A 23,857-nucleotide genomic window follows, 5' to 3' on the forward strand; every position below is an offset into this window, starting at 1 on the left:
GGATAGTGATTGCGAGAAGGCTGTAGAGATTGGCAAGAATTCAGAGTATGAGGACCTTAGTGTTCCAAAGAGTCGAATTTTTCCATGAAAAGCCACAGGGGGGACCATTAAATGATTGCAGAAAGGTTAATTAGCTTAGCATTCTAGAAAGACTATTGGATTGGCAGAATGACTGTGATATATTTCAGATGGGGAATTATGAAGCCTGAACAAAAGCTGTATGTGCGAAATGGAGAGGGGTGAGGGATGAATATCTAAAAAGGTAGAATCAATAGGGTGAGAGAGAAGGAGGAATTATAAAAGACTTCCAGATTTGTTTTGGTTTGGCTGACTAGGTGGATGGACACCTTGGTCGTTCACCAAGATAGAAAATAAGAAGCTTCTTTTGTGGAGAAGATGTGTTCTGTTTTGATACATTAGGCTATGTTGGCAGTTTGGGTTTGGAGAAGATGTAGATTGGTAACCATCATCCAAATATATCAATAGTTTTTAAAGTCTTGAGTTGAATGAGGTCACCAACGAGACTTTATAGGGTGCAAGGGTCAGAGGGCCAAGATGGTACCCTTGGGACACTGACATTTTAGTAGTGAGTGGAAGACAGAGAGACTTCAAAGGAGACTTAAGACTAGGGTGACCAACTGCCCCACTTTGCTCTGGAGTAAGGGGTTTTTCGGGATGAGGCACTTTCAGTGCTAAAACTGGGACAGTCCCAGATGAACTGGGATGGTCACCCCACAGAGGAATGGCTAGAAAATGTAGGGAGAACAATCTGGAGAATATGATGTGAACAAGAGTGTTCAAAGAAAGAAACAGTGGGCCCCAAATGACAATGCAGGGAGCATGTCAGGTAAGCATAGAAACGCCCTCTGAATTTGGAAAGATGAGAACTTTCAGGGGCACTTTTTTAAAAAATTTATTGAAGTATAATTGATTTACAATGTTGTGTTTAATTTCTGCTGTATAGCAAAGTGACTCAGTTATGATATATATATTCTTTTTCATATTCTCTTCCATTATGGTTTATCACAGGACATTGAATATAGCTCTCTGTGCTATACAGTAGGACTTGGAAAAAATTTTCTTCATTTTTAAAGCTGAATAATATTCCATCGTATGTTTATATGACACTTCATTTATCCATTCATCCTCCAGTGGAAACGAGGGTTGCTTTGATCTGTTGGTTATTGTGAATATTGCTGCTACAATCATGGGTTTACAAATATTATTTCAAGTCCCTGTTTTGAATCCTTTTGATATACACTCAGAAATGGACTTGCTGAATTATATGGTAATTCTATATTTAATTCTTGAGGAACTGCCACAGTATTTTCCAAAGTGGCTCCACCATGTTATGTTCCCACCAACAATGCATCAGGTTCCAATTTCTTCACATCCTCATCAACACTTGTCATTTTTTTTTTCATATTAGTTATCTGAATGTGTGGCAAGTGGTATCTTGCTGTGGTTTTTATTTGCATTTCTGTAATGATGAGTGATGTTGATCACTTTTTTCATGTTCTTGCTTGCCATTTGTACATGTTTAGAGAAAGTTCTATTAAAGTTCTTTGCCCACTTAAAAATAAGGTTGGTTTCCTTTTTGGTTGAGATGTAGGTATTTTTATGTAGGTATTTTTATTGTATTTTTAAAATTTTTATTGGACATGGGTACTTTTAAGATAGAAGTCAGACTACAGTAATTTTTAAGAGTTCATGAGAAGTGCAGACAGAGCTATAGGATCTTTTGCAGAGCTTTTTAAATAACAAGATTCTAGTCTTTTTGCAATCTTGATTATTCTGTGCCAACTATTGTAGAATGTACACAAGAAGAGAAAATGATCTTAGGTTCCTAGGTGAGGGAAAGGTAAGTTTTCTACTGTTTCTATGCCTAAATTATATCTGGTTATGTTTTGATAAGCTCTTATGATTCCCTAAGTGAACATATTTTATTTGAGCCAAGACTGTGGACAACCTGGCCCTTGAATCCCATAGAACCTGGTTTAGGAAGTTGTTCTTTCTCATTCTCCTTTCCATAAATTGTGCAAGCCTCTGATGGTTATTTTTCCTTTACATGTTTCCTACATGACTGGAAAACGAATACTTGCAGTATTGAGATATCAGAGTTCTTAAGATGAAAAAAAAAAGGCCTTTAAACATCTTAGGATACGCCTGAAACTAACACAACATTTAAATCGACTATACTTCAATTAAAAAAAAATCTGAAATATGACCACCACAAAAAATTTTAGGAAATGGAGGAAAAATCAGAGAAGAGCATGAGGTGAGGACTGGAGAAGAGATGAAGGAATTCTGCTTGGAGCTTTGTGAAGAGTACCTCTGCCACTGGAAGCATAGAGTCCTCATTAAGACAGAGAGGGCTCTATTCTCCTTGGCAGTTGTTGTCTGTGTCTTGTTTGGGACTCTTCCAAATGTTGTGCTTTTGCTCCCATCTCACCAAGACATTGGAAGTTTGCCTCATTTATTCCTAGTCACTTTTATGGCTCTGTTCTAAGCAGCTTAGTGATTATGCTTTACCAGCATGGGCAAACAACGATGAAGGGAACATGATCGGGTAGGAGATACTTGAAACAGGATCTGGAGTTACAATTCTGCTCCCAGGTGTTGGTTTACAGGTTGCTCTGCCCACTCCTTGGTTGGCCGCTCCTGGATATTTCCCTTTTTTTTTTTTTTTTTTTTTGCACTCTTTCTCCTTTTGATAGCCTTAAGTCTTCTATGACTATTTTGTCTGAGGTTGCATTTAGCTGAATAATCATTCTTGGAGGACCTATTATCTGCTAGACATTTTGATATATTCTGGGTTTGAAGAGATGAATCAGACAGTTTCAGGGAAGACAGGTATCTGGAAGCATCGACCCCAAAGTTAAGACAGTAATCTTGCAACATCTACCATGGAAGCAAAAACTGAAATATATACTGAAAATATTGCATACAGTAACCCTCCCTCCTTAAGCTCTGAGCAAGGTGAGAAGGTCAGGAGAGCATGTTTTCATGTTTCCTGTTCATATGACCATTTAACAATGAAAAAACTTATTAAGCTGCTGGTATGTGATCCACACTCCCTTGATCCTCGTAACAACCCCATGTGCGGTACTATTATTACCCCATTGATGTAACAGGAACACAGAGGGATTAAGAAACCCTTCAAGGGATAAACAGCTAGTAAGTGGCTGAGCCAGAATTCCAGTTCAGGCAATCTGCCTGTAACCCCTCCTCTGTGCTGCCTCTCCACTGATCACCACTAGAAATCACTGGAGTGGTACACAACTGCTCATTAATCATTAATCATGGGGAGGATGGGGGGAAGGGAACAGTTACATCTCAAATGTTGCATTCTTTGGGTGAGTGAGAAACGGTAGTAACCGTCTAAAGCCGTCCTCTATTTTTCTACCAACCCTTTTTTGGACTAATCCAACGTCCTAGTATAACTTCAATACATTGTATTTCAGTGTAATGATTACCGACTTGGGTCTTGATTTGGAAATTACACTCTAGTTGAAATTGGTGCTTGTTGTCGGTAGTAGAATTACCATATAACCTTTTCATTTCTAGAGAATATTGGATTATAGACCCTGTGATTCTAGGAGGAAGAGGGCCTCTGCCTATAATGTTAGCAGAAGATGTGGTTGCATCTGAAAATCTTGACTGAACTCTCTGGGATTCTAAATAAAAATTCCAGGAAGGCTTGAAGGCTTCTGGGCAGCAAGATCACTTCCAGGGAAAAAGAGATATTTTATTTTCTAGTAAGTTCTCAAATTTCAAGAATGGCCTCTTTCTTAAATTAAATGTTAATAAGAAATCACTGTACATGGGATTGCTGTCTAAGCAATCTCTTTCTCTTCATGTTCTCCATTGCTTTTTGAGAGCCAACTCTGATTAGACGTAAGAGGGCTTGAGTGGAGCCATTTTTTCCCGGCTATTTTCTGGGGCTCTTTTTTTTTTTTTAATTAATTTGCTGTTGCTTTATTTATTTATTTATTTATTTATTTATTTATTTATTTATGGCTGTGTTGGGTCTTCGTTTCTGTGCGAGGGCTTTCTCTAGTTGTGGCAAGCGGGGGCCACTCTTTATCGCGGTGCGCGGGCCTCTCACTATCGCGGCCTCTCTTGTTGCGGAGCACAGACTCCAGACGCGCAGGCTCAGTAGTTGTGGCTCACGGGCCTAGTTGCTCCGCGGCATGTGGGATCTTCCCAGACCAGGGCTCGAACCCGTGTCCCCTGCATTGGCAGGCAGACTCTCAACCACTGCGCCACCAGGGAAGCCCTCTGGGGCTCTTTTTCTCCCTGAACTGAGTGTGGCCGGGCACAGGACCCTGAACTTAGATTAAAATATGGATGTTGCTTGATTTATACTTTACAAAGGGATTACATGCATTTCCAACGTAGGTATTTATCAAAAATCATTTACTTATTAGTATCCTCTTTTAGTCTTTGCTGCTACATGATGTTCTCCATCATTAAAGAGTGGCCCACTTGGTTGGTCAGGGGTAAATTTCTTTCCATTTTTCAGACTTATTATACCTTTCCATTTCACCGAGAAAATTGGCAGGTTTGATGACCCTTCCTATTACAGCAAGCTGCCTGGGCTCACAGTTGACCTCTGGGGACACAGTACAAAGGAGACTTGAAAAGTGTTAGCTACAGACCCTATCTCTGCCTCCAGACTACACACAGAATCTATAACAGTAGTATTGCTGGGCTTGGAGTCCCCAGAGAAGAAGCAGAGCTGGTTGTATGCCAAGATCTCCAGGTCATTGCTGTTTCTTAAAGAGCCTGCTCCCACCACCCCTTCCTAGCCCAGGTTCTCTGGGTTTGGAGCCCCTAACCACTCTCTGGGTAACTGCGTGTAAACTGCTGATGCCCAGAACCTCCCTGGGACCATCACAGTCAATCCAGACCATAAGTCACCTCGTCCAAGAGCTCCGGGTTCCCCTTTCCCCTAAGGCTTGGAAGTGGATCTAGGAGGACTCCGTAAATCCCTGAGGGTCTCCTTCCAGCCACAGAGAGAATGTTCGGACCAGTTCTCTGGGCAGTTGAATGTCCGGCTTAACCCACCCTCCCCCACCTGGTTTACCACCTAAGAACAATGCTTCCTCCATTCATTATCTTCTTCCACTGCCTCATACCCCATGTTATTCTGATCTAACCTTCTTTTACCAGAGTCCTCCTTCCTGACCCTTATATTACGTTCTCTGAAGCTCCCAGAAGAGGATAAACACACAATTATGCACTCTATCTCTGCACCTGACATTCCTTTATCCTTTATGCTTCAATAGAAAACTGCCCCACCCCCAAGACTCTGCTTTCAAGATGCCTCTCAAATGTAGGCTATTTGTTGCCAACTGTCCTTCGTGTCAGTGTTGGGAAATAGGATCAGTTACATCTTACATCTTACTGCCACTTCTCGACCATTAGTTCTCAACCCTCATTAAGGGATCAAAAATTCTAAAACTCTTCTTCCTGGGGTTCTTGCCATGTAGCAGTACCACCCCCTTGTCTCTGCCATCACTGACATTCCATATTCTCTATTTCAGTTACTGGAGAGGTCCCAGGCTTCTCACCCCAAGTCCTGCCATCATCCTGTGTGTCACAATTTTGTTACCAAGTCGCTAACTCATCTGCCACCAGGTCCTTTTTGTTTCTTATCTACATTAACTTTCTCCTCCATGTCCTGAAGCTACCCGCTCCTGTGGCCAACGCTCCTGGATCTGTCCTTACATCAAATTGCTTTGCTTCCAAAAGAATAAATGAATAAATAGATTGGAGTATCTGGAACATTAATGATGATCAGAGTGAAGAAGCTGAAATGTGGAATAAGACTCACATTGTCATCTCCAGATGGCAGATGCTAGAGGGATTTTCAAGACTTTTTTTTTTTTTTTTCTAAGACAGATCTGAGTTAGTAAGGGAAGAATATAGGAGAAAGAAACAAAGATGTGCTTTCGATCCTCCTTCCTGTTAAGACTTCTCCAGACTTTCCCCCCAAATATGCAAAAACAACCATATCTCAAACCTGAAGCAATCTGTCCCAGTAGCCTCACTCAGGGGAAATGTGGAAGACGTGTAGGCGCTGTGTGTGTGTGTGTGTGTGTGTGTGTGTGTGTGTGTGTGTGTGTGGTGGGGATGAGGCCGTGGGAGGCAAAGCACAGGGTGGATGGGTGAGGAGTGTCAAGGCTGAGCAGTAGCCCCCTTCCCCACAACGTTCATGTCCACCTAGAACCTCAGAATGTGACCTTCCTTGGAAATAAGGTCTTGTAGACGTAATTGGTTAAGATGAGGTCAGACTAGGTTAGGGTGGATCCTGATCTCATGACTGGTTTCCCAAGGAACACCTGGAAACCACCAGAAGCTAGCAGAGGCAAGAAAGGATTCTTTTCTGGAGCCTTTAGAGGGAGCAGCCTCCGACAACATATTGGTTTCAGGCTTCGGCCTCCGGATCTGTGAGAGAATAAATTTCTGTTGTATTAAGCCACCCGGCTTGTGGTAATTTGCTACAGCAGCCCTAGGACCCTGATACAGCAGGGGAGTAGTAATTTTGTTTCTGCTTGGTTATTCCTTAAATGCTTATTTTCCTTCACATGTTAAAGAAAAATCAATACAAGCTCACTCCCCTTGCCATTTCTCCTCCTTGCCTCATGTCTCCATCGACAGCCTCATTTGAGTTAGAAGAATTGAATAACCTCTTGCAGCAAACGGAACATAGCTCCAGCAGTGTTTTTAGTTGATAAAAGCTACTAAGTGGCAATAGTATACAAAATAGTGTGCAAAGCACTCCGAGTACATTAGTTCTAATTCTCACTCCAAAGCTGCAAAATAGACTCTATTATTATTGTTTCTAAAACGAAATTAAGCCTCAAAGATCACTTTTTACAAGTGATTTGTTTTATATGGACAAAGTTGAATGATATACTTGACATGTGGTCAGGGCCTTTGCCAACCACGTGTAAAAAATTTGTGTCCCTAAAACAGCTCTAAATATGACAAGGAAGAAACAAGGACTATGTCCAGTCATTGCTTGCTCCGTGCTTTGTTTTCTGGCCCCAATAAAACTTTATTAACATATTCAAGTCAGGTGTCCTCCCCTTCCCCCTTAATCCCAAGGCAATTTTCCATGACACTCGCACAGACCCAAACTCTCCGCAGACTGAGGCCCGCACACAGCCCTTGCTCTGTGGGCTGCTTCCCCCATTGGAGGCTCTTCTCATCTCATCTTGCTCAGAGGCTGGTACTGGGGCCTCCGGGATTCACTGTGTGATGGTGATGGTTCAGAGGCTGAACCATCACCATCAGGGCAATGGCCTTTGCCTGCCTGCCTTTTTTTTTTTTTAAGTAAGGTGATTTATTTATTTATTTATTTATTTATTTTTGGCTGTGTTGGGTCTTCATTTCTGTGCGAGGGCTTTCTCTAGTTGCGGCGAGCGGGGGCCACTCTTCATCGTGGTGCGTGGGCCTCTCATTGTTGTGGCCTCTCGTTGCGGAGCACAAGCTCCAGACGCGCAGGCTCAGTAGTTGTGGCTCACGGGCCTAGTTGCTCCGCGGCATGTGGGATCTTCCCAGACCAGGGCTCGAACCCGTGTCCCCTGCATTAGCAGGCAGATTCTCAACCACTGCGCCATCAGGGAAGCCCCCTGCCTGCCTCTTATGTAGGTGGTTGGTAGAGTTAAATGTTCCCTCAATCATGCTAAGAACTGGAAACCTGCTGTTAAAGTGATAGTTGATCAGAGTGAAAAAAAAATAGCCTTCCCATTAGAGTTTAAGATCAAGAAAGCTTCAGTTGCAAAAAGGTATGTTTTGGTAAACTTTTAGTGGGATGATTGATACATTTTTAGTAACTAAAGTCAGTAGAAGCATCTAAGAACTATTTCACATCATGTTATATAACCTGAGAATTGGAAGATCTATCAGAACTTTTTGTTCTTCCCCAAATCAGTCAGGTTAGCACTTGAAAATTCGTCTGTAATTCTAGAATATATTTCTCACTTATGCTAGTATGTGATACTGTTGGTATTTTGTTTTCATTTATGTTATTTTTCTTCAAGTGTGGATGAAAGTCCATTGAAATGTCAACTCTGACTCTCTGGTTAGAAAGGTCCAAACAAAAATATAACAGCGGGAAGTGGAAAGGGATAAATAACCCCAAGAAGTGACCCTTCATTTTGATCCCTTAGGCATACTTTGCTGACAACTTAAAAAATGCACATGTAGTTGCTTCCGGGGAAAAAAAAGAGCAGGAGTCAGTTATTTGTTATGTGTGATTGCAAGTGCTTGAAACAAAGATAAAATAGGAGATTCATCTGCTGCTCTCATGTTCCTTTGTAAAGATGAGGGTTGGGATTTATCTCTGTCTTTTCTTGGATTGTGTATTACAACAGGGGACTTTTATTAGCTCTGCAAAGGAAGCAATTTAGTGGTCTTTCTGTAGGTTTTTTTCTATTTGGATAGAAAAAAACTAGAAATCTTTGGGCATCAAGTTTTTTCAGGGGAATTAGCTTTGCCCTCACCACTCAGAAGAGTAGGCTCATAAACTGGGAGGAGAAAACCTGTTGTCTTCCTAAATCATGTTCCTAGAAACAAAGCAAGTCTACCGGATAGAAATCAGCAGAATCAAAAAACATCTGCATTCAAATATCGGGACATTTATTGCTCCAATAGGAACTTGTTGGTTTGGATTTAAATGTTAACATATTGTTCTGATATGATTTTCAATTTATCAGTCAAAAATATGTTTTTTCATTTAAGAAACACTTGTTTTGTACTTTCTGTACTACACTGTGGAGAATATATTAAAAAGGACAGTTATTCCTGTTATCAAGGAACTTGGAGATCAGGGGGCGAGGGAGATGTTGGGTTTTGCTAATACTTAACTGCTTTCTGTGTGCCAGGCACTGTCCCAAGTGCTTTATATGCATGAAATCTTTCAATCTTCAGAAACTCTATGAAATAGGTATTTTTTATCATCATCATTTTACTGATAAAGAAACGGAGGCACAAAAAGTTTGGAAACTTGCCCAAGGTCAGACACCTAGTAAGTGGTAAATTCAAGCCACAAACTCAAGCAAGTTAACCACAATGTTATATTAAGTCTCAAGCTGGGCAGAAAATACACACACGTATCAATAATAAATAACTAATAATCACTGACAAAACTAAAGCAAATGATAAACGGGGAGATCATTGTGGGTTGTGGTCAAGGAATCCTTCGTGATATGAAACCAAAATTAGATCCAAACATTATCATTTATATTGTCTTCTTGGAGCTGTGCATTGGCGTATGGGAGGTTCAGGGAAGCACGCGGGAGAGGAGCCTCGGCGTTTCATCCGTTGTTTCTCAAATATCTTTGGCTATGAAGCCATTTTTTTTCAAGGAATACTTAACATCTTTTAGCATATGCATTATCAAGCATAGTTTGGGAGAAGAGAATCTATTTTAGGATCATCTATTTACAGAGACTCCCCTGGATTCTCCACCTCTGCTGTCAGTGGCCAGAATCTAGTATTACAAGAGGAAGGGCCACTGGAAATTTCTATGGATAGAATTTATAGGATATAAATTGAATTCATGAAAAACTTGACAGGGTATCAAGTTTTGTTTGTTAACTAAATAACCAGGTTGTATTATCATTACCTCTAGGAAAGGCTTGACAGACTGGTTCTCTCTGGTTGGGCTGAGGAGTACTTACTTTACAGTCAGAAAAGACAGTTCCTTATTTGTCCCTGGTCTTATTAGTGTATCCTTAGTACCCTAGGGACACTGTCTTCCTCTATAATCATTTTTTACAATATTTTGTCCATATTATAAGGATTGTTTTATAGTCAAACTGGTCACCTGTAAATATAATCACACTGAATGTCTATTAATGGGTCTTGTGTTTTCTTTTGCACAAAAAAGTACAACCTAGAGAAAGCAAAAGTCATATCCCAACTCCCACTTTGTAGATTTTTGTTCTTTAAATGATGTAAGAATTTATATTTGCTGAGTACCCTCTTTCTGCTAGAAACCATGCTATATGTTTATCTATGTCCTCTAATTTTGACCTCACACTGCCCTGGGAGGTAGGTGTTCCTCTAGATTTATACCTATGGAAATGGAGGCACAGAGAAGTTAAACTGACTGCCTGAGGTTAAACAGCATGTGATAATGAGGGATTTGAATTCTGGTCTGTCTGACTCCAAAGCCTTCACTTTTGAAACTCTACCGTACCACTTCCTTAAAAGGAAAAAATTATTGGAGATTAAATCAGCACTTGCAATACTAGAATTTAAAGTATTTCAGGCAATTGAAATAAAAAATACACGGTTGCTTAGATGACTAAGCAAGGCAATCATGCATCTGCAAACCATATCAGCTAAAACTTAAAATTTGCCTAATAATCTCTCTGGTTTACTTAAAAAAAATCATGGACTGTTTCACAGCTAAAAGCTCATTTAGTCATTATTCAAATGTTTGTCTATTACATTCCCACGGAGGCAGGACAGAGTCTTCTCCCTCCTCCGACACATCGTTAGGAAATGCCTCTGCTTTCCGTCCTGCTCTAGGGCAGGCAGTAAGCTTTAGCTGAGAACACATTTGGAGATGTGTGAATGAGTGAACCAAGTGTATCCTGGAAGCACCAGCCCGTGCCGGCTCCTGCAGAGCCTGTGAAAGCCCAGCAAACTTTTTGGGGACTGACGCAGAGGACCAGAGCTATCACCAGCTGGATTTGGGGCTTTGGTGGCATAGATGCAAGGGAGATAAGTGACTCTTATTTTGTTCTTAGGAGCTGTTTCCTTCACAGAAATTTCTGACAAGACTGGTAACGAAAGATACACTATCTTCTATTCTAGAATATAGAGGACTAAACAGAAAAGTAGGCTGTAGCTGAGGCAAGAGTTTTCATTGGGTAATCTTTTTACCCAATCTTGCCAATAAATGAGTACATAAACTAATCAATCTGTTTTAAAAAAATATATAAAAATGAGTTTGTCTTCCCAGTGTAAGATCACTAGCATCTCTTTACTACATTATTCTCCATATATTCTCCACATTCTTACCACGTGTGAATGGCTATTTGTAAAGCGTCTTATAATTTAAGAGGAGGGAACTTGCGTCTCTGAAAAGCCTACCACGTACGAGAGTGCTAGGTGCTTTTTGTATGCAATCTCTTTTAATTGCCGTAACAAAACCAGAAACAACACCCAAACCATAAAAAAACCATTATTGTCTAGAAATAATTTGGTAGAGGTTCGGTAACTTGCCTGAAATCACAGAATATGTTAGTGACAGAACCAAGATTGGGACCACTTTTGTCTCTACATCTTATCTGCACTATATTACGTTGTTCTCCAGGAGGTAAGCCCTCACAGATGTCCTCATGAAATCTCTAAGAAGAGTTCACTGGTAATGCCAATCTCTGACACAAGTCTGAACGCTCTGGAGGGATTGGGTCTTTTTATATCCCAAGTATCTAGTGCAACCTCTGGCACATAGTAGATCCTCAATCAATATTTGTTGATTTACATTATTCCAATTTCCAATGCGGAAAAGGCATTTGTGGCTTGCTGATCTCACAAGGTTACTGACTTTGGTTGTGATAGTCCTAATTTTTCCAATCCTGTTTTTCATTGGGGTAAGGTTACACAGTTATGGAATCACTCTGACTGCCCAGATGGCATTTGCTTTTACTTATCCCTGTATAGTTCATGTGTGTGTTAACAATCCTAGGTCAATGCCTTTTACACAATAGATTATTTTTTCCCTTGAATTTCCTACTTTATGGCAGTGACCAATATTGCAATCATGACGAAGTTTAAATCAAGCAATGTTGCAGTAAGCTGAAACGAATATAGACCCTTGACTTGAAAGACCATGGTCTCATAAGATTCTACAGGAGTTAACAATTGTCAAACGGAAATTTCTTTTTAGTGAATTCTGTTTTCCAAATTTTTGACTGTGTGACATAGCAAAACAGCTTGTACAAATACACTTACTTGCTTACGTTTCTACATGTAAATAAAAAGATCTTTTGTGAGAGACTGAAAGCAACAAATATTGTTTGTTGAAATTTACAGTTTTACACACATGAACATACATTACCAAAGAGAAGAACGAATGCCAGTGTTTTTCTGTATTATGGAAATTCACACACACACACACACATACACACAAAACAGATTAAAGGACACTACAAAATATTTTGCTTATTGGCACCACGTAGACTTTCACATTTAAGATATTTTCTTCTGTCATTTTTAATATTTAAGATTGTATAATAAAAATTTGCCAATTGAACTATTCTTTAAAAATATACTTTAAATATAAATACGAATAAATAGCTCTATTTTGCTTCTTGGGTATGAAACAGCATATACTGTATTTATTGCAATAAAAGATTTTTCTTTAAAAAAAAATTCATTGATTTAAATTCAATTGCTTACATAGGCTTGGCCTATTTGACGATGTGTCTGCTAGGTTCCTGGGTACATTTGAAAGTCATGTCTGACCTTTACTTGGGAAACCACTGGGGTCCCACTTTTGATTTTGATTGGATGATATGGAGTGTGGACAAATGAAAAAAGTGACTTTGCATTCAGACATTGGGAAGCATTAGGGAACCAGTGAGATTCTGAATACAAATCTTAACAAAATGAATATGAGGACACTATGTAAAGATACAAGACTGTTTCTGGGAACCATGGGTGGTGGGTTTTTTTTTTTTTCTCCTCTATTTCCAGATAGATTTAGACACTCAGTTGTCCTGACTGAACTGTTCTATTGTTCTTGCTGGCTTCCAATCCTGAAATGCAAGACCATAGTTTTCACAAGTAAGTCCACTATGTTTCCCCAACCTAAAACATTGTACCTCATTCTCATTCATCTATGAATTTGACAAATGTGGGTCAGAAGAATATCAGGACTCAGGGGAAATGCAGAGCTGAATGGTGGCCCTTTTTCCCTATCTTGGTACTAACTGGCAAATGATGGCTTCATGGACATGGCTGTTTCTGCAGCCCCTGGTGGAATGAGTCCCGTGGACCACGGCTGCATCTGTGCTCTTGACCTTGACCTTGAATCTGATTGGTTGGCTGGTAACATGTTACCTGGTGAGAATCAGAATATTTTCATATTGCAGTATTTTTAAGAAATTATCTTTATTTTTAATTGTTTATCTAGACATGCCAATGGATATTTCGGCCACATTTTGAGCAAAAACTCACAAGGTGTGTTTTTTTTTTTTCCCCAAACCTCACGTGTGTACACAAAACAACACAATTGTAAGGGTTTGCGTAAAAGAGCAAAGCATAAGAAATACAGTGAGCTACAAGCTCATAACCAATGTTCAAATCAGTGAGCAGATCTGATTCAACATCAGAAAAGGTTACAAAACAAGTCTGTGGCTTGTAGGAAGCACTACCTGGTGACAGCTTTGCAGGACACGCTCCACGTCCCATTGCGGGAAGCCTTAGGCAGGTAGAAACAGAGCAGGATTTTCACTCAGCCTAGCAGGGAGTTATGGGGAGGTCAGCGTTCCAGGAACAAGGTTCTGACTGTTCACAGGTGCTGTAAAAAGAAAAAGGCTTTGCCTATCAGGCCTGGCAGTGATAGCTAGTCTCTCTCTTAATTTGATTTTAACTTTAGCTTTCACTTACTAAAAATAGCTTTTTGATTCCTTTCTTCTCAAGCACTGAAGGAATTAAACTCGGGAAGTCAGCTCGTGATGGTCCAGGGACTAAGAGAAAAAGAATGTGAAGATAAAGTCCACGGATGATCCAACAGCTGTGTCTTAACTAGTAATTGGACACTGACACCTTCTATTGAAATATTGCTAGAGAGCCACCAGTAGGCAGGAAAAAAAAAGAGTTTTCATATTCTTTTTCTTTTTTTTTTTTTTGTCAAAAAATGAGAAACTCAAGAAATCTCCAGATGGTTGCAAGAAGGAGACAAATGTATCTAGTTTATGCATCACATCTCATTTTACTTCAAATTTTTATTGTACTAGTAGCTGCTTCATAGGCTTAACTGTTAAGATATTTGGTAGTTTTCTCTGTGAGCTCTTCTTCAAGACCTAATACACTTTTGTCCTATAAATTTGGAACTACTAAAACCGCGTCCAGTCTTATTTATTTAAATTATTATATAAATATAGTTTAAACAAAGTCCATTTCCTAAACTCAAAGTAGAGGCTCCATTAGCTAAAGTAGCATCTTCTTTCTTATCTCTACTGTATCTTCCCCAGTAATTGCTTTCCTTGATTTGATCTCATGTACATTAAAAACAGAGACTACTCAAAAGCCCAAACCAAACCAAAATAAGCGAGGTTTGGAAGCAGAAATACATTCAATACTTTCTCTTTTGGGGCTTCACCAAGCTGAGAGCTTCAGAGTATTAAAGCAATAAAAAATCATGTGTCAGTTCATAGTTATTACAGGAAAAAACCCAAAGTTAGTGTTAAGTTTTCACAACTTCCTCTCTTACCCATATCAATAATTTCAACTTATCATCCACCCATTTCATGAAGTTTTCACACTTTCTTTAGTACCATCTGACAATCTCTTCTGCTTTAGTGAAAGTACAACCAACTTTCCAAATTTCCTCTAAACCTTTATTCTGAAAGCCTCGGTCTTTCTGCAGGAACTTAATACAATCCAGTCAAGTTTCTAACATTTCACTTGTACGTTAGGAGGAAAGAAAAAAAAAAAAGAGTTGCACTTAGGAAATGAGAGTTAGTTAGTTAGCTGACGTTCTATCAGCTTGCGAAACACCTTGATAGTGGCAGAAACAATCATAGTATCATTCTCCCACTACCACATTGTTTAAGGTAAAAAGAAAGGGAGCATTGCCAATTTTCATCTAACATTAGTTATGCTAGAACTTCTAAAGAAAAGGTTCAATGCACAGAGTTTAGCTGACTAGAGAAGAATGCTGTAACAAATTGATTTTCCGGCCAAGTATATGCAGAAAAAATGGCAACAAAAACCTGCCCAGGAAGGTAAATTCTATCAATCAGACAACTGAAATATTTTCTATCCTTAAATTATGTTAACGTCTGCTAAACAGTTGCGTAGTTGTTCACATGAAATGAAGGAAAAAGGAAAATCCAGTTACTATTGACACCAAAGAAATGCACGCCAACCATAAACCAAAGAAATGCACGCCAACCATAAACCAAAGATGCTTTGGTACTGTAGCCAGAACAGACGACAGTGTGCTAGGGGAGCAGGGAAGTCCCTGATGGATAGATGACAGGGTCACGGAAGGTTTGTGAGACCTGCTATGTGTCCCGCGAGGCTGACACACTGCCATGTCCATGACAAGAGTCGTATAAACACAAGCTTATCAGCTGGCTTGTTAAAAGAGTGCAACATTGCTGTGTTGAAAGTGACTTCAGGCTTGCTGAAGGGTCTTGTTCATCTGAGGAAACAATGCTTGGTGCCACAGATTAAACACTATGGTCTCAAGTGGAATGCGTGTGAAGTTTCCAAAATATTTCCTCAAAGACTTTATTCAGTTTTGCTTTGTGACCTTAGCTGGAAAGCATAAAGATGGACATGGGAAGGCAGTTCAGAAGGACATCTGTGGGGATTTAAGTTGGGCAGCTTTCAGAAGATGAAAGATGTTTAAAGTTAAGGCCTTTATCTGCAAACAACAGTATATTAATAAACTCTATACCATATTTACAAATGCATTCTCTTGTATTAAAACTAACAGTATTCTGTTCACAGTGCCATTGTTTATACAGGTAGCAGTCCCATAATACTCATGTATTTTGGCATGGGAATCAGTAGCGCTTGATATTTACAGAGAATGTACAGGTGTGGATATAAACATGTCACTGAATCTGAGTTATCGATAAAAGACAGATTGGCAAATGGTGCAAAGGAATGAACTGTACAGCACCTTCCCCTTGGATCGGATAGGAAACGTGGTTTCTTAATTGAGAAGATGCCAAATCTCTGACCCAAAGTGGCATAAAGTCCGTAAGAAAACAGTGAACCCTCTGTTCGAGTTTGGGTACATTGAGTAATGTTTGCCCATAGTTTTAGATCCATTGTCTAGTGCATAAGATAGAAAAGTTAAAAAGATTTATTATTATTTTTATAATAATAATTATTATTAAAATAGAAGGTACTTTCTCTCACGCTCTCATTTGTGCTCTTGCACTTGAAACCAATATCCTTGGAGTTCCAAATATGCTGGTGTTTTTGTCATGCAGATCAGCAGTCCAACGGCCAATGCTAAAAATGCTCTGGACTTAGGAAGTGCCGCCTGTCTCAGTGTGACCCAGGACCCGAGGGGCCCACGGCAGGAGCACCTCTTTCTTACTCCCCAGTCTTCACCTCGAGGGCCAAGCCGGCCCCTGGAATCAGCTCCCTCATGGCGGAATGGAGTTGCTTATTTCGGCAGCTAATGCTGAGGTGACGGATGGCTTCTGTACACTTGGAAAAAGGAGGGAGGCAGGTGAGTGGGAGGAGGGTGGCGTTCCAAAGAGCCCCAGGACGACACCCAGAGAGGGGCTGGGTTTACCGGCAAGAGCCCCTCAGAGCATCTGCCCTCCCAGAGGCCTCTGCGCGAGGAGGCTGGCATTCTCAGTGTGCAGAGCAGGGGGCAGGCCTGGCTGGCACTATGGGGCGTCGCCTTCGGTCACGGTCTGCTCCTCAGCCTGGGCCATCCCTGGGCCGGCGTGGTCTGGGCCGCCGCTGCCACCGCCACCGCTGCTGCTTCTGTGCTGGTTGGGCAACAGCCTCTTCCACTGGGCTTTGTTGTGCGCCAGGTGGCTTAGCATGCTCTCAGACAGGGCGCTGTGTCCTGTGAAACGGGCCCATTCACGGAAGAGGGGCTCCACGATGTAGGTCATGAAACCTGGAACAGGCAAGGCCAATCTCATCACCAGCAGGGCAGTAAGACCTACTTCTTCCTCCCTAACAAACATGACTGGGCCCACGATGGACTGGGCCCGTGGGTAAGAAGGCCACCAAGATGTGGTCCCTGCCCCCAGTGTCGAAGCATAGGATATGTCACCTTGGGCTTGGCATCTAACCTCTCAGTGCCTCAGTTTCTGCAGCTGTAGAAAGGCGTTAAGAAGGATACCAAACCCATAGGGTTGTTATGACAATGAAATGACTTAACACATGTGAAGATGCTTAGAAAGCTCCTGGCACATAAAAAACACTCAATAAATATTGGCTATTATTATTTGAAGAAGGGGGAAGACATATAAAGAAAAAAGTAAAAAAAAGTTTGTGCTAGAACTAAGGAGGGTGGGTGGGGGAGGGGAGGAGAGAGCAAATGATACCAGGGAGGGGCACCTTGTTGATTTAGACCATCTGAAGAATTCATACATCTACCCCGTAGGATATTTTTTCAGGATTATCGTTTCACAGTTTTGTCTTACTTTCAATTATGTTAAACAACTAGGTGTAGGTAATAAAAGTTCATTCGTCTTCAATACAGATTTTTACCTGCATAAAAGTTCTGCTTGAATGACTAGATAAGATGGATTGATATGAGACTTCTTTGTTTGCATGTCTGTTCTCTTAATTATTTTAGACTTGTTGCTTTCTAACCATGTTTCACTGTTAATGTGCTTTCCATATTAAACATGATTTATTAAAGCAAAGATAACTTCCAGTCTAGGCTGGAATAACTGGACTCATCACAAATTTGGATATATTTAGGTTTTATTGTATTTCCCTGAAATGTAGGTATGGGGAGAAAAGGCAAGTGTTTTTCAGCTAACGAAATCTTCCAACAACTAACCCTGTATGTTTACAGGCATGTGAATTATAAGGCTTGATTCGATTATCCTTTTATTGGATGAACAGCAGATACTTGGCCTTTGAGGATGCTATAGAGATGAAAAAAGAATGCAGCAAAGCAAAATGTTATTGTACATGCCTGCACCATCTCATCAGATGTGAAATATGATTTAAATAGTATAAGATTATTTTAGATTATGTGAACCTGAGGAGGAAGGTTAAGCCAGTGACTTACTGTCTACATCTTGATAAGGTTATACAGGGAGTCAGCAAGCAAGGATTTCATTTTGGAATGTTCTTGCTTGCTATTCTGGAATTTTCTTCACCTCCTTCACAATCTCCATATCTAATTTTGATATCTTTCATCTCAAGAGAGATTAGATATTAGGTATCTAAAAAGATAGTGTGCAATATTATACTATTCTAAAGTTTAAGTTGTGAATATTTATGAGGTTTACCTTAAGGATAAAAAAAAGTTACAAATCCCGCATTTAAAAATCCAGTACTTAAAAATCAACTCATTTTCTTCCTGAAATTACTCTGGAATTACACCTCTGTATTTCTACTCGTCAGATATAAAGACCTCTTATAGGAGATAGAAGAGTGATTTTAAAGTCTGAAGAAACTCCATGAGGCAGTTTTTCACATGAAGAAAGGCTTCTGCGCGATCAGATTTGGGAGCCTGCCCCATAGGTTCCTTGTGCATTTGTGCAAACCTCCCGCTTCTATTCAAGCGATGTAGAGCCTGACTTTGCCGGGATATTGTCTTCCTGGAGTGGTGGGAGTGGGGCAGGGGAGAAATGATGGCTTCGGAGTACACAGGGATTGAAGGAAAGCCTCTTTCTCCTCATCTTTCTATAGGCTGCACCAATTAGAGATTCATTTGATTTAATGCCTTCTTTTTAAAATGTAGAGTTTGATGGGGAGAGGGGAGGAATATGGGTGGGGGGGTGGATATTAAATCCCTGTCTCACTTGGGTAAATATGAATTACTTAAACAGAAAATCAGGTCTAAGCCTGAGATGGCACTCAGGAAATCCTCACTGTGGACTGGGAAAGGAAAAAGAGAGGGGACATTTTCAGTCCCAGGGGAATCAGAACAGAGGAACTAGCTGCATTATTTAGCACCCACTGGAAAAATCTTTGTCTGGGAGCCTGGAGCCCACAGTTCCCATTAGATTCTGTTGATCTATTTGGGTTTCTCCAGTTTAGCCTGATCTACCTCTGCACACCACACCTCCCAGCCTTGAATCTACAGAGCTGGGAGATGTGGAACAGAGACCGAAAGATTTATCTACTAAGGGTTGTTTTATTATCAATCACCTCTTTCTCTTTATTGGTGTGCTGGTGTAGCATCCATGGGATTTTCCTTTTCACTCAATCCCCATCCCATTTTAAAAACAGGTATCTATGGTAACCACATTTTCCTGAGCTGAAAATCAGGACATATGATCTGACAAAATAAGTGTGTTCTCATGACAACAAGAGAATAGAATCTCTGAAATCAAGTCTGTCTTGAAAATCTAGGTTGTGTGCTTAATAATGTGAATGCTTTTCTCTGGGGGCTCAAAATGTCTTTAACAGGTGCCTGGCAAATTTCTTTCTGGCCAGAATTTAACAAGCTGGGTCCCAGGATTAGGATTTTGGTTCAGGGTCTATTCCTTTTGAATCACATCTGCAGAATTTCCAACTTGTTAGGGCATTGGATCCAAAGAGGATGAGGCTGCATTTCTGTTGATGTTGATGCCCTTCCCCCTCCCCTGCAGTTCTGTAGCTTCATCTGCTCTGGTTTCTTGCAGGGTTTTATTTTTTATAACAACACCCCTCTCCCTTTTTAAGGTGGAGGAATCGGTTTAATCGTAAAAAGAACGTAACAATATTAAGGGCAATTTGGAAAAAAAAAAGATCACCAATAATCTCAGAGTTCCAACACATCAATTTTAACATTTGTATATTCCCTTCAAATTTTTTAAACTAGATAGATTTTGTTCCTATTTCCTTAGGTTGACTTTGTGACTCTTTCGTGGGACTGTGGATTCAATTTGACACTCAGTAATTGGAAGCATATCATTCTAACTGGCTCTGGTTTTCTCAATTTTCAACTGATGTTTTCAGGTGCCCCTTTCGCTCCCAATCTCCAGGCATTAAGCCTTGAGCTTGCAGAGGTTTAAGCTGAATGTGTTAAGCTGTCTGAGGTCTGTGGGAACTGGTGAAAAACATGAACTGGTACATGTCAGGGCCATAGTTTATAAGTAAAAGAGTTAAAGTTCTGAGTTTTTTTTTTTTTTTTTTAAGTTTATTATCTCTGCTCTAACAAATCTTGAAATTAACATGCAGCCTTTAACTGCTGTATTTCACTTATGTGGCAACATGTTTTTATTTTTAACATTTTATTTATTTATTTTTTATACAGCAGGTTCTTATTAGTTATCTATTTCATTTATTTATTTTTTTATATTACCCAAAGCAATCTACAGATTCAATGGAATCCCTGTCAAACTATCAATGGCATTTTTCACAGAACTAGAACAAAAAATTTTACAATTTGTATGGAAACACAAAAGACCCCGAATAGCCAAAGCAATGTTGAGAAAGAAAAACAGAGCTGGAGGAATCAGGCTCCCGGACTTCAGACTATACTACAAAGATACAGTAATCAAGACAGTATGGTACTGGCACAAAAACAGAAATATAGACCAATGGAACAGGATATAAAGCCCAGAGATAAACCCACACACATATGGTCACCTTATCTTTGATAAAGGAGGCAAGAATATACAATGGAGAAAAGACAGCCTCTTCAATAAGTGGTGCTGGGAAAACTGGATAGCTACATGTAAAAGAATGAAATTAGAACACTCCCCAACACTGTATACAAAAATAAACTCAAAATGGATTAAAGACCTAAATGTAAGGCCAGACACTATAAAACTTTTAGAGGAAAACATAGGAAGAACACTCCATGACATAAATCACAGCAAGATCCTTTTTGACCCACCTCCTAGAGAAATGGATATAAAAACAAAAATAAACAAATGGGACCTAATGAAACTTAAAAGCTTTTGCACAGCAAAGGAAACTACAAACAAGACGAAAAGACAACCCTCAGAATGGGAGAAAATATTTGTAAATGAAGCAACTGACAAAGGATTAATCTCCAAAATATACAAGCAGCTCATGCAGCTCAGTATCAAAAAAACAAACCACCCAATCCAAAAATGGGCAGAAGACCTAAATAGACATTTCTCCAAAGAAGATATACAGATTGCCAACAAACACATGAAAGAATGCTCAACATCACTAATCATTAGAGAAATGCAAATCAAAACTACAATGAGATATCATCTCACACCGGTCAGATGGCCATCATCAAAAAATCTACAAACAATAAATGCTGGAGAGGCTGTGGAGAAAAGGGAACCCTCTTGCACTGTTGGTGGGAATGTAAATTGATACAGCCACTATGGAGAACAGTATGGAGGTTCCTTAAAATACTAAAAATAGAACTACCATATGACCCAGCAATCCCACTACTGGCCATATACCCTGAGAAAACCATAATTCAAAAAGAGTCATGTACCACAATGTTCATTGCAGCTCTATTTACAATAGCCAGGACATGGAAGCAACCTAAGTGTCCATCAACTGAGTTTGGTTTTAATTGGAGGGAACTGCAAGGAAAAGAAAGACTTGCTTTAAACGTAGATGGAATTGGTAGAGTGTTTCAAGGAGTGATAGAGACAAACAATTATTTTAGAGGCATTAATATCACCGTTTAACAGTTTATTGCAATTGACACTTGAGAGTGTGGTCCTAAGAGAATGAGACTTAAAATCCATTTTGAAGTGAAGACTAGAGAAGCATGGGATCCCATGTCACATGGCTGGTGGGGCCTGGGCCCTGGGACCAAGCCCCTAGTATTGAGCATTGAGGATGAAGGGTAATGACCAAATTGGAAGGATCCTGAGCTGCAGACTTCCCACCCTTCATGTCCTAAAGAGAGTGTGAGCTAATCCGATCCTCAGCAGCCAATAGGTGATTCTTGTTACTTTACTGTACTCATTTGGTTTTGATTCAATTCTGAACTACAAAGTTAATACAGGTTAGTTATTAAGGGTCTATAACAAAGCCTTTACCCTATTTTTCATCTCAGTTGGTAATTAGTCATGACTAGAGTGTTCATTTGGACTCAGCCATTCAAAGGGCCATTGATTAAACCTCTAGTTTGGATCTTGAGAAAGCTGTGTGTAGATCTTCTTAGTGACTCTTAGCAGAGGTGCTGAAACTATTCATTTAAAATTAAAATTGAATTCGACTCACCAATTTGTATACTAGGGATTGAATCTTTCTGTTGATTGCAAAGAGGACTGATTTCCAGTTCAAATTTCTGTTCAAGGTCACCTAAGAAGAAAAAAGAAGAAACACATTGGTAATCAAGAACCTATAAGAATGAGTGTTGATAGTTTTAATGATCTAGTTGGAAGAAGTTATCTGGGAATTACTGTTCCCTGCCTTATCACTAGGAACCCTTTAGCAACAACTGGCTCTGCTCTGCTCTGGTAGCTTCTGCGAAAATTTAAAATATCAGAGTATCGACGATCATTTACAATAGGCTCATTGTAAGCAGGTATGCTCTGGGATTAGAATAAACTTTTGAACAAAAATCTGTAAAAACAAGAAAACGAATGGCCAATTTCCTAATATGAGATGGAAGTTCTGGTTTTAAGTGGCAGATTAAGAAAACAGGTTTTATGCTTTTCCCCTCCTTTCACTCTGCCTGACCCTCATCTGGTTTCACCTGAACAACCGGGAATAATTAGTAGGCAGGAAATCGGGAAGAGGAAGTAGAAATATCTCATTTGAAGAGCATCTCTGTAGCTACAAAATTAATCCAAAATAAGGGTCTGGTATCTTTCATTCTGACTCCTTAGAGTTTTACTTAGTGTAAATGAAGGTTAAAGAAAGTATAAAGCTCAGGATGATCTTTCTTTTTAATGTCTCCATCAGCTAGATCAAAAGAGAAATACATCATGCAAAGCTTTATCAAAGTATTTTATCAATTGTTCCTGAAGGTGAAAAATTGTGCATAATTATTTCGTTGGGAAAAACAATCTGGTTAATCAGTACAGAAGCTGGGTCTCAGAAACATTAGCTGAGTTCACAGTTGTGAGTGCACTCCTCTAAACTAGAGGAGAGAAACACATAACATTTATATCATGCTTACTGTGTGTCAGGCACGTTCTAAGCATTTTACCTATTTAATTAATTTAATCCTCATAACAACCTCACTATAACCCCCATTTTACAGATGCAGAAATTGAGATGAAGCATAGGGAAGTATGTTGACCTAAGGTCCTTCTGCCAGTGAAGAGGGGAACCTGGATTCCAACCCAGAAAGTCTGGCTTCAGAGGGTCTGCACTTAACCATTGAGCTAGGATCTTTTGAGATGCCACTTTTCCGTCATTTTCTCTAAGACTGTAGCCATGGCTCCCATGGTCTCTTGGGCCCTCGTGATTCTCAAAACTGATGTGAGGAACTCCCTTTGGCTTAACTGAGGAGTTCAGGGAAGTCAGATGATAATAGCCTTCTGAGGGCAGGGCATGGCACCATTTAATATTAAAATGAATTCTCCTAAAGTTGGTTTTACTCCTCACCTCCATAGTTCTGTTAATAGTGATTTTTCAGTTAAGTCTGACACTTTGGAGGAGTTGTCTTTGATTTTTCCTTCCCTCTACCCTCTGTATTGAGGAAGCAAATCCTGTTTATTCCTCTGTTGAAACATCTATTTTCCCTACTTTCACTCTGCCTGACTCTAGTCTGGTTTCTTTCTTTCTTTTTTTTTTAATTGAAGAATAGTTGATTTACAATATTATATTCGTTTTAGCTGTACAACATAGTGGTTCAATATTTTTATAGATTATACTTCATTTAAAGTTATTATAAAATATTGGCTATATTCCCTGTGCTGTACATTACATCCTTGTACCTTTTTAAAAAAATTTAATATTTATCTTTATTTTGTTGTTTTTTTTGGCCACACGGCATGTGGGATCTTAGTTCCCTGACCAGGGATCAAACCTGCGCCCCCTGCAGTGGAAGCACGGAGTC

The 23,857-nt window shown here is 39.8% G+C and overlaps 2 protein-coding genes across 11 annotated transcripts in view; one reads left to right on the forward strand and one right to left on the reverse strand.

The window, feature by feature from the left end:
• Positions 1-23,857, forward strand: part of MTFR2 (mitochondrial fission regulator 2) — a gene marked incomplete at its 3' end in the record, with an annotated part of 99,765 nt that overhangs the window by 45,266 nt on the left and 30,642 nt on the right. Inside the window, exon 9 of one of the 8 annotated variants that reach the window (XR_014248554.1) lies at positions 1,030-5,541. The exons of 4 other annotated variants lie outside the window; for them this stretch is intronic. Coding sequence is in view for 3 of the 4 variants with exons in the window: in XM_082405724.1 (XP_082261850.1) it covers positions 16,206-16,400 (195 nt within the window). 3 more of the 8 variants (XM_082405724.1, XM_082405726.1, XM_082405728.1) reach the window with 3 other exon arrangements.
• PDE7B (phosphodiesterase 7B) overlaps positions 16,614-23,857 on the reverse strand; it is a gene marked incomplete at its 3' end in the record, with an annotated part of 635,832 nt that continues 628,588 nt past the window's right edge. For all 3 annotated transcript variants that reach the window (XM_082405720.1, XM_082405722.1, XM_082405721.1), the window contains 2 exons: positions 22,069-22,149; positions 16,614-16,852 (listed from right to left, as the gene is read on the reverse strand). In XM_082405720.1, the coding sequence (XP_082261846.1) occupies positions 16,614-16,852; positions 22,069-22,149 (320 nt within the window). The remainder of the gene's footprint in view (positions 16,853-22,068; positions 22,150-23,857) is intronic.

The sequence above is a fragment of the Balaenoptera borealis genome, assembly GCF_965194805.1.
Source record: "Balaenoptera borealis genome assembly, chromosome: 9".
Taxonomy (NCBI): Eukaryota; Metazoa; Chordata; class Mammalia; order Artiodactyla; family Balaenopteridae; genus Balaenoptera; species Balaenoptera borealis.